The 16,470-nt window shown below is 44.2% G+C and overlaps 1 protein-coding gene across 1 annotated transcript; it reads right to left on the bottom strand.

Annotated features, from left to right (window-relative positions):
- Positions 1-150: 150 nt before the first annotated feature.
- TIFA (TRAF interacting protein with forkhead associated domain) lies at positions 151-714 on the bottom strand. The gene has a single exon (XM_009957624.1). It carries the CDS (start codon positions 712-714, stop codon positions 151-153), a length of 564 nt encoding a protein of 187 aa, XP_009955926.1.
- Between the last annotated feature and the right edge of the window lie 15,756 nt (positions 715-16,470).

The raw sequence follows: 16,470 nt of genomic DNA, 5'->3' as shown, positions 1-16,470 counted from the left end.
CTGGTATGGCTATGCTGAAAACAGCAAATAAGATGACTGAGGTGCAGCAGTGAGGACCATCAAGAACAGTGGACTGAGATGACAGCCTTCAACTTCGGAAGCTGTGCAGGTTTCCAGTGATCAAAATCTGATCCAGCCTCCTTCTCCCTGCTAGCATGGCTCGTTTTCATCAATCTCTATGGGGCTTTTGCCTTGGGAAGGAAACAAGGAAGAAGAAATGCCATTCTCTGGTACAGGTTGTAGTGATGGCAGACATCTTTCTTGTAAGATTGGCACTTCAGTCAAGTGTAAGTGAGTCTCAAAATAATCCACAGACTCCCCTTCTTGAATCTCTGCTAAAACCTGGTAGTCCCCAAAACAAATGATGCACTTCCCTGGCAGGTCGACTTTGTTTAAGTAACCCAGTTCTGTTTGGTCCACAAACAGTTTTGTTTTCTTGCTCATGTTCTTTATCTCAAAACAAAATTCTGAGCTGTTCAGTTTTCTGTAAAACTGCAGTGAAAACTGAATCCGAGAAACACGAGCATCCATTAGGTTATAATGGCAGACATTAGAATCGCGGCCAAACTTGGCTGTTTCATCTGCCCTGACCTGTTCTCGCTTACAGAAGTTCAAGCAACGAAACATCATCTTGTGTTCTTGGCAAGGATGGTAAAAGGTCATGTGGAGACAAGTTACTGTTTCTTCAGTTTCAGCTTCTTCAAAAGAAGTCATGATGAAATGAGTCAGAACTACCAAGAAAAAAGTGAAAATACAGCATGAAATCACTGCAGTACCAAAAAAACTGGCCTCAGTGTGGCATTAAAATACTTCATATACTAGTGGATAGCGACTGTGTATACTTTATAGTAAATTGGCTGACAGTAAAAATAATGAAACCACTGGAACAAGAGCTGACAACTGTCACTTCCTACCACGTGATCAAAGACTTGTTCGGTGACCACAGCTAAGTGACAGACTGCTCTGTGCTGAACTCTTCCCAGCGGTCCATCTCGCATCTGTTGCAATGGCTGTGTTGCACTTCAGACCTCTGAAACACCCACGACTGGAAATCGCTGCCAACTAGTTCATGAGGATCTCACAGGTAGGTTTACCTTTGGAAGAAATGTGTCACTTAGCAGTGACAGTGAGGTTTACTTTATGGACTTAAAATTGAGCATTTAGTGCAGTCTGGGCCTGCGTGCTGTGCTTTACAGTGCAGGCCTCTCGCTAGAAGGCGTCAAATGATTTTTACAAATGCAGTAGACTGTAGGCAGTAACATTTCAAATGTGTATAAAGCACTTTTGGCTCTTAGTCAGAATTTGTACGAAACAAAATACAGCATTTAGAAGTGACTGACATGACAGTACGTATAAAATGAATGCAAAAGCTGGAGTATCAGGGAGACCTAAAGGAGGAATTGCCACCAGCTAGGTATTTCCCTATTGCCTCCTGGAAAATCCCAGCTATCTGCTGCAGAAGTGCTTCACAAGGCACTAAAGACAACAAATAACTCTTGTTCAGTTTTGGGTTTTGTTTTTTTAAGCTTCTTGCATGCAGCACAGACACCTGCTTGTGAACTAAATTCTGTTCCCAAATCTGAGCAACTGCAGGGTATCCATATAAAAATCTGAGACACCTTAGGAAACGCTGTGATCTGATCCTCTACACATGCAAAGCCAGTATTTTCCAGCACTGTAACTGAGTCTGAAGAAAGAAAAGGCTAGCTACTCAAAGTACGAACCAGAGAATAAGTTCTCAGTTACTCAGCAGGGAAATGTGGGCAGCCATTTAAGTGAAACCATATAGTGCAGATGTTTGTAATGTTTTTCCTTCTAGATTGCAGTAAGTTCCAAACACATCACGCATGGATCCTGAGCTTTCTCATAGAGCTTTGTCACCAGCTATATTCAGTGAATGATGCTGAAAAGCAGCTTACAATTTAATCTGGCTTTTTTATGGCTAGGTGAATCATCTCTGCAGTTAAGTATTCTGACTTGTGGGGTTTTTTCAAGGCTAAATTATACCACTGTACATAAACTGCAAGCACAGTGAATGGTGGTATATCAGTGTATCACTGTTTGTGTGAAACCAAAATTGCTTTCTTCTTAACCCTTAACACAGTAACAGCAACAGTTCCAACACAGTAGTTTAGCCACCTCAGCTTGGTTACTAAAGTAGGCTACAACAATGCTTCGACCAAGCTTAGATCACTATAGAATAGCTCTCAGAGCTCGCTTTGAACATACTAGGAAATATCATCCTGACCAAAGTACAGTGAGATGCCTCGATAGCAGGTTATTCCTTTGCCATTTTTAAGACAAGATACTGTGGCATCAGTATCCACCCTCCTCCTCCGAGTATGCCTCAAATCTGGGGAGCTGGAAGTGGCTCTGTGAGCAGGAGGATGGACTGTCTCTTTCTGTGTGTGGTTCTGCCCTTCACTGTTTTGCACCAGTAAGAGGATGTGAGATATTCCGTGAGGTCAGCTTTGGTCAAAGGGGAAAACCAAGTAATTTCACTTAGTTAACAGATTGGCCTACAGAGACTGTGGGTTTTTTTTTTTTGTCTTGAGACTTGGGCTGTATTTGATACCAACTTAAAAGTATGTTCTGCTTCTGTTAGTATCTTATTTGGTTTCTGAAATGCATCAGGACTGGGCAAAACACAGGAATGTAGAGAAATATATTTTGAGAAATCTGCAGTGTATACAATGTGCATCAACTCAATGCAAAATGTTAGCTTTATTTACATGTTTATGAATGTTACAAATTGCTATATTTATTAATTAGAGAAGGGGAAGAACAGCCACTGATTGCTTCAGTGGCACCTGTTGAACCTGGATCTCAACAGCTCCCACAGACCTCACCATCTATTTGTGATCTGTGCCACCTCAGGCTGCCCCAGCTCAGCTGTCCACTCCTGTGCTCGAGGTTTATTGAGTTTGGACTGAACGAACTTTTGCATAAATACTAAAGGAGTTTCCATCTACTAGACTGTATTGGAGAGGAGAGAGATTTCGGAGAACTCCAATGGGACAAGGAAACTTTTCATAGTTAAAGCCAGACATCTCCTGCAACTGTAAGGTGCCCTGTTGTTCTGCTGCTGTCCGTACCTTAATTTGAGTCAAACAAATCATGATCTTAACTCTTTCCCTTCTCTGAACATTGTCTCCTTCAGTGTGCATCATTATCCCTGTTTTTAGAGACAGGGGAATGACACAGAGCATTAAATACAAGGATTCCTAACTTGACAACTGCAGGGCTCTTACTCGAGTGTTTAACAATGCATTCAAGAGCTATAACTCTCTACCTACAATACATCCCTCAGAGCTCTGAGCTTTTTTGTAACCCAAACTATAAACGTTCAACCTGTGTATCAAGAAAAACATCCCTTTTGTTATTTAACTTTCATTTTAAACGTCCATGAACTTTGAGCAGGGGCACTGCAGAATATGCTTTTCAAGCACGTTACACCCCTCTTTTTCTCCCCAAAATGCGATGCCGGGGTCACGAGCCTATCTTTCGCCCTCTGCAAGGGTTTTCGTAGGAGGCCGGTAGACCACAGCTTGCGATTCAAACTCTGCTCAGCCCCGGCCAGCGCTGTCCCGCCGTGGTCCACGTATGCTGCACCCAGCAAGCTGCCAGTCCACAGGCAAACATCCTTCTGACACCTCCTACACCGGGAAAGTAGCCTCAGTTTTGCTAAAAATACTGTCTATGCTGGCGTTACAGGAGAACAGGCCTAAACTGTTGCCCACCCGTGGACACGCACACCAGGCTCCCCTGAGCAGGGCTCTGTGTCCCCCCGCCCAGCTAACATCGTACAGTGAGGGCAGCAGCTGCCGAAAGCCCTCACCACCGGAGCCGCCACCTCGGTCGGAACTTACCGAAGAAGTCCCGGTCTTTACTGAAGAGATCCCGTACCCGACGGCTCTGCACGCCCCCGGGGTTCTCCTCACGCCGGCCCGGCCTCCCCCTCACCTGTCGACTGTTCGGCGGGAACACCCCCCGTCACCGGCCGCCTTCCCTCCTGCGGGGAGCGGGCCTCACGGAGGGCTCCGACGGCTTCACCGGCTCCTCACCGCCCGGTACCTCCGCGCGTCGCCGGGCGGGCAGGCGGGGAAGTGCCGCTCGGCCGCCGGCCGGGCCCTTCCCGCCAGCGAGGCGGGGGCTGGCTGTGAGGGAAGGCGGGAGCGGCGGGCCGCCGTCAGGGCGGGAAGTGGCGGGGCTGCCTTGGGAGCGGAGAGTGAGCTGCTCTTCTTCTTCCGAAAAGGATACCGAACTCTCCTTTTAGTATAGTGAACAAACCGAAAAAAAAAAAAAAAGTAAGTTAGCCTTAGCTCTGTCGGGGGGGTGGGGGTGGGGGTGGACATCTAAAAAGCCCGCGCTTGTCGCTGATTCAAAACAGCAGTCACAGCCGTGTCCACGGTGTGATCCAGAGTTTGCAGGCTCACGTTTCAGTCAAAAATTAACTTTTTGAGGAGTAAAACACTCTAGTAAGCAGCACATAAGCGTAACAGTAGACGGATGAAGTTCTTAAATCGAATATTGTCAAATACTTGGTTATTCGCTTTAAGCAGCAGTGGTATAGCTTCATTGCACTGCCTTTGGGAAAAAACACTAATTTTTCCTTAGCTGCTGGTCTAAGGTGAGCTGCAAGCTTTTCATTTTACTAGAAATCCTGAGGCAGCCCTGCCATCTGGTAGGAAAAAAGGAACAATTCTCTCTCATTTGGCTGCTTCATTTTTCTTACTGAGCAAGATTTACTCCCAAGCACAGAACAGGAGGCAGAATGCAGAAAAAAAAAAACTATTTCACTTGGGTCTGAATCCTAGATACTTGGTGTCCTCCCTCACCTGTGCTTGTGCAGTGTTGTGACTGGCAAGGTGTTGTGCTTCGATAAGTACTGCAGGTATAATTGCTTTGGCACGGGTGGTGAAATACCCTGTTGGTTTGTATAAACTATTTTTCATTTCCTTGTATTTATTCAACAAACAGGTAAATTACTCATGAGTTGATAAGTTCCTTTGTAGTTCTTGTGGAATAGCTTTTATCTGTACACAGGCTAGTAATACCTGCTGCGTATGCCCTTCTCCCCTTACATCAGAAAAAAAAGGAGTTAAGACTGTTTTGCAAGAAGTCACGTTGAAAAGCAGAGAAAGAAAACAGATTTTTCCAAGTTTCTCCCTTAGCAGAATGCCTTTCCTGCAGCAGGCAGGGCTGGGGGTGTGTGCTCACACAAAAGCACTTTGCTGCTTTCTGGAAAAGCCGGAGTTGTGCAACTCTGCTATTTATTGCATCTGTTGATGGTTGTAATTCTTGTTAGCTCTTTGGTTCCGGAAACAGACTGCTTCCCAGCATGCGAGAGAACTTTTCTGGTGGGATAATTTTGATACTTGTACCTAGTGAGGTATGTAAGTACCCTTCCTTTTTTTTTTTTCCCCCTAGGATTATGTAACCTCATATTAACCACATATTACTTATTAGTTTATGATTTAAATATAGCTCTGCATGATTTTGTACAGGAGAGGACAGGAACTGGATTTACTGCTTCTCTCTTCCGTAAGTTGCTAACTGGTTGAAATGCTGCCAGTTTCAGAAAAACAACTCCAGGTTTGCCCTGTATGAGAAGAAAAAATCAGACATTCTGTATTTTGGTTTGTTTTTTTCGGGGTGATTTTCCTGTTAAAACGGTTACGTGGTTTCCCAGAGTTTGTTCAAAAGTGAAACTGCAAATAAATGTGTAAAGCTTTGTAGGGCTGAGCTGCACTGCGTGGCGAGCAAGCCACTGGGACTTGGGCCAGAGGAGCTGATGTCAACATTAACCTCGTAGCTCTTGCCGCTGCCCTGTTTTGTGTTGTCTGCACAACCCCTTCCTCCCCCAGGATTGTGATTTTCCTCAGGCATGCTTTCCTTTCTGGAGTGTGAATCTACTCTGGCGTCCCTGAGTTATCCAACAGATAATTGACAGGATGGAAATTTGAGCCTTCCCACACCAGACTGCAAAGCACGTGGCATTCCCCTGGATTACGAAGATGGCGTGGGATATGAAAATAAAGGTGGAGCAGAACCATGCTCTCCTTTCAAGTTGCCTTCCAGCTGGCTGGTTTTCAGACACCTGTATTTGTTGCCTTGCCAATCCCTGGAGAGGAGGGAGGCCTAGGAAAAGTCATCTTGTTACTTAAAATGGATGTTTCCTGCTTATGTATGCCTGGCGTGGCTTCTCTGTGTAATTATCGGTGGCATGTTATCGATGCTAGCCGTTTGGGCTAATTAAGTATTTGTAATGCTTAGACTGAAAGACTGAGGTGGTTTTGGCTTGGCCACGGTGGTGTATTGTTTTTCTAACAACTGATTCGTAAGGCTTTGGAGAACTCCAGAGCCTAAATAGGCAAATCTGGAAAATGGAAAAATCCTAGAAACTCTTATGTTGCTTTCAGTCATGATCAGCTTTGAAAATCTGAGAGTCAGTGAGGGCAAATATGTTTCTGCCTCTTTCTGGGAAGTTCATGGTAGGTCAGTAAAGTTATAAAAGGTGTATTCTGGGTTAGTGAGTAGGAGGAGTGTTTTCGGATATCCGTCTTCCAGCTAATTCTTGATGAATGAATCAATGTGAAACCTTCCTTCCTGAGCTTCCTCCCTGTGCTTTAACACACCATAAGAAACCTTACCAGAACATCCCTGGGTTTTTTTTTGAGTAATCTGGCACATGTTGCAGCTGGTATGGCTGTTAATGGTCCTCCTGACTGGTCACAAGTTGGGAACGCTGTGATAGCGTTCCTCGGACACTCAGGAATCACGTCCTTTGTAGTTCTGTCTCTTTTATTGCGTAAAAGCCGTTCTGTGGACATTTGAGGCGAGATAGGAGACCACCAGTAGTCTGGACAAGTCTGAAACTTTCTGTTTCTCTCTGCTATTTAAATTAGCGTGATGAAAGTATCCTTATCTTGTCGGCTCAACAGCAAGCCCGGCCTGATTTCAGTGGTGCTGAGATTTCACCACGGTTGTGTCCTTCCCTCCTGAGGCCAGGTTTCACATGTGGTTATCAAACCTGCTGATGCAGTGCCTAGGTTTGCCAGCAGTGTGACAGGACGGATGCAGGTGTAAAGGGTGACTGCACTTGTAAATGTCGTGTAAGTATGATTTCTGTGGTTTTCTGGTTACTGACTTTCCCACTCGCTGGTACAGCTTGTCAATGGTGTCATCATCTGAATACTGACAGATGCTGTAACCTCGCGAGACCTCTTCATGTCCAACTTTGCACTAGAAATACTTGCAGTGGATTCGAATGCGTTGGGGTTTGGTTTTAAGGCAAATACGTAGCGATGCCGTTTTTTTCTGCAGGCTTGGCCACTCGCCCCGAGGGAATATAAGCAATGCGCTGCCGTTGTACCTCCCCTGTCCCAGGGCTTGCTCTCCTGGGGTGGCACAGGGGTGACCTGAAACCGTCCTTCACTCGTTCAGGGATGTACAGAGAAGGAGGATGTTGGTGAGAGCTGATTGCTGCTTTAAAACCATAAAACCCAGGCTGGTGGACGTGGTTGCTTGTGCGTAGGCAACGCTAGGGTATGATAATATTCAGTGCCTAACACCTGTAACACTTGTGTTGGCTTTAAATAAGCCTCTGCCTTCCTGCTGCTCTTTGCCTCTGCTTTGCAGCCCATTTCTTCATCCAAACCACCTCAGCGCTGTTGAGGGTGCAGGGGCAGGAACCAGTAGGTGGCAATGTGTGACCAGACATGGAGAGTCACCGTTTGTTTGGGGTTTTTTGGTGTTTTGTGGTTTGGATTTTTGTTTGTTTGGTGGTGTTTTTTTTTTGGATTTGTTGTTGTTGTTGTTTTTTTGTTTTGGTTTGGTTTTTTGTTTGTTTTTTGTTTGGGTTTTTTTTTTTTTTAAGTCAGAAACTTAATTTTGGTCTTGCAAGAGCCGTTGTGGTACTTTAAGTTAATGATAATACTGGCAGTGGTAACTTCCAAGAGTTCATTTGGGAAAGGCGTAACAGAGTACACAACGACGTATAGCTAGGTTGTGCAATGAGTTGTTATCACTATACAGCAACCGTGTGCCTCATGTACAAACAGAAAAGAAATAGGCCCTTCTCAAAGACACGTGTATTCCAAAGATAAAGCAAGATATTCAGCTGGATCTCAGTGTGAGAGGGAGGAGAGATGCATGGGAAGGGAGTACATTCACTGAACGTTTAGATCCCAGTGCCAAGGACAGCTCCACACCATGAAGCAGAGAGGAGGTCTTCCAAAGGAGGCAGAGAGAGCACAGTTCCCTCTATTTAGTTACTATTTTGCTCCTTGTTTACTCAGGAAAAAGAACTTTTCCATTTCCCATCTTAACTGAGCTGAATAAACTCAAGGTGAGGAAGGTCACCTTGCCTACTGAAGAGAAAAATTTATTACAAGTTGGTCTTCATTTATGTTGCTCTCCAAGTTCTCATTTTCTTTCTCTTTCTACATCACGCTCTGCCCTTGGTCCTCCTTCTGAACCCCTCTGGCTTCTCCCCTTCACTTCTTTCTTGCCTGTCCGCTATCCCAGTTTCTCTTCCATCTTCCTGCCCCTCTTGCTGTCTAAAGTTCTTCCTTCTTGCCATCCTCCCGATTGTTTTTCCTACCTCCTCTGTCGCTCCCTCCACCCTTTGTTTGTTTTTTTCTCTGGGGCCTTTCTCCCTCTGTCTGGATTCTCTCCCTTTCATCCATCTCACTGCCCTTATTTCCACTTTCTCCCCGGTCTGCTTTTGGTGCTCAGGACTAGACACCTGTGGAGTGACTTACGGGACAAGTGAAACCATGCAGTCATGTGGCAGCAAGGAAATAAACATCAGGAACAGGCGGATCTGTCGACATCACACAGCAAGACCCAGTAGTGGGTCCTCAGCATTTCTGTCCTTATTCTGTTGAAAGGATGGCTGCCCTCTATAAATAACTGGCAGCAATCCAGAGCTAGAAAAAGAAATCATAGCAGAGACACTGTGGAAAGAGGTGGAGGTGTGACTTGGAGCCACGTCTTATTGATAGCTATGGCTTTGGGGGAAGGTTCATGCAGCTTGGTGGGAGAGAAGCTCCTGTAATTCCAGCATTCATGGGAGAAGAAGCGGAAAAGAGTAAGGGAGGTGCAATGCCATAGAGCAGATTCTTGCTTCTTGCTCAAAATTACAAGTAAATCACCTTTAAGCCCTGATACAGAAGAAAAATTGACAGCTCTTCTCTGTTGTGTTTTGGTTTTGAAGTTGGAACAAAGCCCGGAGTCTTAAGTGTGTTGAAGCATCACGTTTCTCAGACAAGAGTGTCTTAATGAATTTCAGTAGAGCTGAAAATTAAAAATTCATTTGTGCTACTTTGAAATGGGGATGAGTAGTCTGCACAGCTGCTGATTGTAACTGTGCTTGCAGGATTCCTCTGTGTCTTCTAATAATAGTTGGAAAGCTGTGGGGTTTGGTTGATGAGCCCTACTGGAGTTCTCTTTGTTTACCCGTAGCTGTGAGTCCAGCTTTCAGTTCTTAGGCGGTCATCTCCTGTCTTTGTATGTGGAGGCGATGTACCAGTTGAAGTTTTGCTCCCCTAGTTTCATGTCACTACAGTTCTAGCCGGCATACACGTCTTCCTACATTTGCTGTTTTGTGGAACTTCTCTCAAACTAGAAAGAGAAAATACTTGGCATACAGGCTTTTCTTTCTGTAATTGCTTCCAAGAAGTATGCAATTCGTATGTGATTTTTCCCCACCTCCAGATACCCTGTGAACTTCCTACATATGACCTACGCTATCTTCATGATATCTCAGGTTTTGACCTTGACAGATTCACAAGCTGTATGAGACTAGACCTTATCAAGGCTTGCTTAAGAGAAGTCTGTGGGTAGCCCAGCACGCAGCGTGACACCTTGACTTGAGTTCTGTGCGATAGAGGGCATACCGGGAAGTGGAAGCTCCATTTTTCACATCAAATCTCACGTTGAAAATCTGAACAAAAGGCTTGAACTGGTGTTTTACAACCGTTGAGTGAGGGTTTATCAACCTTTATAATCTCACTGATCAACTAAGAGAGTTCTTTGCAAGGCCTGGAACAGTCCAGGTTTCCTGTAAAGATTACAGCAAAGGTAATCATGTTTTCCCTGGGTTGTAACCCTTGCATTTCAGTTCTCTGCTTTTTGCTATTTCCTCTTCTAGAGAACAAACTGAGGAAGCTGCACTTTCTTAAAGTGACCAGATACCAGCAGTAAGGCATCACAATACATAGTCTGGCTAGTGGCAAGCATTTTGAATACTGTATTGAGGATTTATAAAGTTCTAACAATGATAAAATCTATTCGCTGCATTAATAAAATCTCTTTCCTCTTGCTCTGAAGCAAATCGATTGGAGTGTAAAACTGTGACAATATAGACTCCAGCGAAATGGTTTGGCTGAAAGCAGAAGCTTCACAACTTCAGCGCACTTCGGAATAGCCTCCAAAACATCACCTCTGTACTTCTTTATATTCGCCACATGAGGGACGATGTGGTCTTGTCTCCTGGGTATATAGGAACAATTCTAAGTGTGTTGGATTATCAACATTTTGGATGAGATACTGGTTTTACACCATTTAGCTGCAGATAACTTCATGTGTACAGTGCAGACTGAACAGAACCAACCTTTCCAGCCCCCTTCAAAAGCAGTGATTGAACAAAGTTATTCTGAAGAGTTAACAGATAAGCACTAAAATAAACTGTCTTTTGCTGATACATAGCAGGACCAGCAAATATAGTGGTTTGGGTTTTTTTTTTCCCTTTGAATTTGTATAGATTTTAAGGTGTTAAAGGTTCCACATTCTGTGCTGTGTGGCAATAAAAACTCCATTATCTCAGTTTATAGCGTTTGAGGGCACTCAGCTGTGACAGATGCAGCCTGCCTTGGAGGTACATGCCCCCTTTTTTTTTTTCTTTAAAGACAGATATGACTGTGTCCCAAATTACCTGTGATGTCTTTATGTAGTGGAGCGTACTGGCATGATACAACATCCATTTTCCTGGGATGTAGGCTTTAATCGTAGTTTCTAGGTAATCAGTTTGGTATTGCTCTCGCTCTCCAGCTGGCATCCTAAAACTAAGTGACCAAGAAATGGACCTGAAACAAATGTGAACCTTGCTGAAATAACCGTGAGCCTTTCCAGAGAAAGGGATCTAAGGTGGAATACAGGCAGAAAGAGAAGAGAGGAGGGAGCCACGTTTCAATGAATATTCTCACTTTGGCACCTTCCATCTCACTCCGGGTTATATTGGCTGTCGTCCTTTGAGATGGAGCCGTTTCAGAAACCTTGCTGGCCTGTGAGAGAGAGGATTTGCCCAAGGAAGCAGGTGCCTGGTTCATCTTTACCTTTTATTGTTCTGGTACACCGCCCCCCCTCCTTGGAGCAGTCGCTGTCTGATGATGTTTGGAAACGAGGCATTTGTTTTTATCATGTTACTGGAGGCTCTGGTTGTAAACTGGCGTTGAGAGGTGGTGAAGGCAGCTGCGTATTTTTTCCCTCTTGTGCAGCCCCTTACTTGGGACTAGGGAGGGTCTGTCCCTTGCAGAAGCTCTTGGTGCTGAAAACAGCAGGATTTCACAGCACAGGGAGCATTGGTTTATGGCTCTGTGTCTCATCTCACAAGGGAACACTGTTCAATAGGCTTCAAAGTGATTCAGCCATGGCATAACCGTGGCTGTGGCCACATGTAATATAGCCTGTAGCTCTTTAAAGAGGATTAGCCTTAGATCAGGGATGGCATTCATTGCTGGATTTCATGTAAAGTAGAATATGCTAATGAAATGGAAATGTCTACAGCAAACATTGCATAATATTGTAAACCTCAAAATTGAGCATTGTGTCTTGATATCTCTGCTGGAAGTCAAACTTCTGTGTTCTGTTTGTTGCTTGGAGAAAAACTGAAGTTTATAGTATCACCACAAGCTCTCTATAGTAAATTAAGATCTAGTTTGCAGTTTTACAAGCCAAGTTTAAAAGATAACAATGAACATTTCAAACACTGTTGAATGCGATCATAGCTCTCCAATAGAGAAATCCACCACATCTGAAAATACCTTCATTTGGGTTTGCTGCACCACGCGCAGGCTTGGTTCGATCCTGCGTTCTCTCCCCGCCTGTCCTTCTGTGGCTTTAAACACCCTGTTTGGGCTTACAAGAGTTTCAGCCCCAGTCCTGCAGAGACACAATATTTCAGACATGCGTTTCTGAGCCATTTTGTCTTTTCAAGGCGCTTTCTGTCTGTACATCAGCCTCAGTTGGCAGTCCAGTAGGCTTGATTTGGCTCTCGTATTTCAGTTTTATGCCAGTCTTTTGAATGCTTGAAATGTAATATATGTATATGAAGCCCCCAAACTTCACGGGGACCCGCGATTCAAACTGTCTGACTTGAGATGTTGTGAAGGATTTTATTTGCAGAAGGTCATGAACATCTCTCAGACAATTGTTTTAGTGGGAGCACTGGGAAATCAGTGGCCACTTCTGAAAGCCTCGGTTGCACGTAAAGGAACCCTTTCTTACTGTATCAATGGGCTGTATGTAGTTTACTAAACCTAGAATCATCTTTATTTTTAATGTTGTGTGTTTGTAAGCTTCACAGGAAATTTGTTACCCTGATACGAAGCTGACTCAGTGCCTCGACTTGAAACCTTTGCCCGTGGAAGCATTTAGACCTGCTATGGGTGCTTTCCTCCTCATGCAAGTAAGCAGGCATTCATGTGAGGCTCCGTCTTACCAGGAGATCCTTCTGGCTCCACTTCCAAAACGTGTGCTTTCATTACTTAGTAGTTTTTTCTCTCCACGCAGCTCTGTGTCTTAGGATTTTGTTGGTTTTTATGGTGGTGGGTAGGGGTTTTTTTATTATTATTTTGCCGTTTGGAAGGGTTTTTTTCTGTAGACGTGGAGGGTGGTGATACATATTCATGAAAGAGAAGTCTTTCCAGCCCCTGCTCACATTGACAAAGACTTAGCTGTTTCACACAGCAAGCTGACTGGAATTGTGTGGGGCCTGCCTGACCAGATTAGAGCAAACAGCAAGCTTATTCCTCCAGTCGTCAGGCCTCCCCTTCCTAACAATTTCCCCAATTGTCATTTTGACAAGGCTGTCATTAGGTGATGGCTTCTTTTGGCCATTTTCAGATAAAGATAATTTCCTTAACTTCCATTTTATTTGACAACAAGTAGTTTGGGAGAGAAAGGAAGTGCTTCAGTAGTTTATGGATTAAGGGTTTGTCACTTCAAAGGCATCTTTGATCTAAAAATATGTGCTGTACCAAATTAATTATGTCTCTTTTTTTTTTTTTTAGAACTTTTTAATTTATTGATCTGCCCCTCAATTATTCCCTTTTTTTGCATCCCGTAGTAGTACACAAGATAGCAATGATGAGGGGAAAGAGACCAAATGGCCTCTCTGAAAAGTCATGACCAGGGCAAAACAACAGGTACTTTTGTTCAGCGCCCAGCGCCGGCTCTGCCGCAGAGCTGGTTTTAGCCAGAGGTCCTGCCTGCCCCTGCCACGGGAGGGATGTGCGGCTGGGTGTAGAGCTAGGTTAAAAACCAGGAGGCAGAGAATACGTTTCATAAGAAATGGCTTATTGCAACTTTACTGAAGCTCTGCTTTGTGTCTGTGCTGCCCTAAGAAATCCCAGACCTCATTCTAACAAACAAAAGCAGCAAACCTCATTTTCCTGGTCTGCTTGCAACTTAAACGCCCTTCCACAAAGCACTAAGCTCAGCTTTGGAGCAGGCAGGTGCGGCGGCCATTGAGTAGGTTGCCTACCCGACCCCAGCCACCCAAGGAGGGACACTCAGAGTTGGACTCAATGATCCTTATGGGTCCCTTCCAACGCGAGGTATTCTATGATTCCTAAATGCAGGTCTGCACGGGCAGAGTTTCTCTTCAGGTGCTTGGTTCACGCTGCTGCAGGGAGAGCGGGATGTGGTGGAGGTTTGAATATGGATCAAGAGCCGGGCTTTTGCAACGCCTGCCTTAGCTGTGTCAGGCACTGGACTTTGCTTTGACCCCTCCTCTGCTATTTAGGACTGACAAAACTCTGTTCTTTGCCATAGCAGTGGAAATCCATCGCAGTAGCCCATTACACTAGCCTTATGCAGGCTTAGCTGAGGCTGGAATTTGTTCTGTATTAATATTAGTATCTGTTCTATCTAATGACTTCAGCTTTTTCTGTAGTGTTACCTCTGTATTATTCCCAGCCGGCTAACCACCTCCTTGCTGCTGGAGGCTGTTCTTGATCCCATTTCTAAACAGAAGCACTTCTGCTTCAGCTCTGGCTGGGGTAGCTGTGCAGAGGCTGGCTTTTTTTTTTTTTTTTTTTTTTTCTCCCTCCTTTTGCCTGCTAATTGGCTGAGACCACCAGAATTTGGAGGACACAGATGTCACTGATAGTTTGCCTAGGGAGCACATTCATGCCCATCTGTTGCAGTCTAGAAGGCTGTTCATATATCCACAAGGCCTTCATTTAATTCTTGTCAGAAAGTAATGTAAATCCAGTTTACCTCAGAGGTCACAGCCAAGATTTATGCCAATGAGCCCCCTGCAATTTACACACACTGTAGTTGTATAGGATGAAAAGAAAGCCTTTCATGTTGGTGCATATTAACAAGAAAGCTTGCCTTAGGAGAGGCTTTTTGATTGAGGTTCTTCCTTATTTTAATACAGCCAATGCCAGTTGGTATATCCAGCTTTACCAAAAGAAAACATCTAATCTTTAAGCCAGAGAAGTAAACTAAATAAATAAATAAATAAAGCCCCTAGCAAATATTTTTTTTTTTTTGAACCATCTTTTCTCCTTCATGCAGCAAAGCCTCCGTGTACTGAAAAGAAAGGTAAATGCTCTAGGAAAACATAAGCATGTGTGCATTGAAATAGTCAGGAAACTGAATTTGCTTTCTGTGGAAAATGATATTAACTCAGTCACTGAAACCTTTGCTAAATTGTCGTAAGTATGTTTTCCTTTTCTGTTTGTTTTTTATTCCCGCAAGCTGCCAAATCTGAAAATAAATCGAGCCTGTTATTTTTGACACATGTAATGGGAAGGACTCCAGAAGGCTTGTGTGCAAATCGGCAGGAGGGAGGGCAGCTGAGTACAGTGTGCATGCTCGCTGTTACCTGCTGAAGGAAAAAATACCAGCCTCGATGTTCACTCACTCTTCTAGGGACAATCTTTTGCAATTTTTTCAGAAAGCAAGGGGAGACAAAAATACCATAATATGGACTGAAGGTGAGACCATAACTCAATCAGCTGCAGGAGCGGGGTGCAGCTGGAAAATATCCAGCACTGCCTCTGTGTTATGATTTCACCCCTGCCCTCCTTATTTAGCAAGAGACTATACCGGCTTAAAAAGCTCCCTCAAAAATTAGCGTAGCTTCATTGACCTTGGTGAAGCTACGTGTGGATAGGCCACGGTACACCACGAGCTGCAGTGTGCAGTCTTCGTGTTGGGCAGTTAATTGCTTGATCAGAACAAGGAAACTGGATTTCACAGAGTCGGAGGCAAGGATTCCCACCCCAGCACCCATGAAAAATGCTGTCCCGCCACGTGGTGTTGTCATGGCTAAAGTGTACGGGAGAGCCTGTTGAATTAGACCGGAGGGAAAAGCTGGAAGTGCAAGTGGTGCAGACACTTGAATTGAAAACTAGCTGTTAAAAAAGAAACATTCTTAAGTACTTTGGTTCTTAAAATTGCGTGTAAGAGCAGGCAGAGAAAAGTAGCATACAAAGATGGATCGGAGTGTGCCAACAAGATGACAAGGGGGTTTCGGAGTAGGGCACCTCTGCTTCTTTAGGCCCAGTGTAGTTTGAGGGTGTTCTTTCATTTATTCTGGCTCCCTCAGAGGGATCCTCCTTCCTTTTCTCTAGTTTTTGTCCAGCCTGTGGATTTTACCTTGGCAAAGACTTACAAATGTTATGGGCATGAAAATCGGTATCATTTGCACGGTATCATAATGACTGGAGTGGTTTGGGATTAGGAGGGAGGAAAGCAAGGCATCAAAATGAAAACAGGGCTCAGATTCTAAGTTCCAGCGTAGCACTTAAAATAATTAAAATGTTTATTTGAAAGTCAAAACAGCCTCAATCATAAATAACTACCCATACCTCGATTGATTGTGCCGAGTCCCAACCGAGAGCTCTGGGAATAAGGTTTATTTGCTCCCTGTTGGGATTAATCCATAAATGTAGTCTCCACATGGAACTCATCAGGTCTTTGCTTCCTCTTCATTAGTCTCCCTGGAACTGGAGGGTAGCCTGAATAAGATGAAAATTAGGATAATATATTTTCAGAGAGAAAAGGTCTGGCGATCTTTCATTTGTGTTTCAGGACCATAATGCTGTGGAAGATTTCCTAAATGATGTTGTCTGAGAAACCAATGCTTGTTATGCTTGCCGTATTTGATGTTTGAATGCAGCAATTACATCTTCTTTTTCTTAAAGCCTCCAAAGCTGATTCCTTAAACTAGCT

The sequence above is a fragment of the Leptosomus discolor genome, chromosome 4 (assembly GCF_034619465.1).
Source record: "Leptosomus discolor isolate bLepDis1 chromosome 4, bLepDis1.hap2, whole genome shotgun sequence".
Taxonomy (NCBI): domain Eukaryota; kingdom Metazoa; phylum Chordata; class Aves; order Leptosomiformes; family Leptosomidae; genus Leptosomus; species Leptosomus discolor.
Note: the sequence above shows the minus strand (reverse complement) of the source record. Positions and strands in the feature narration are given on the sequence as shown.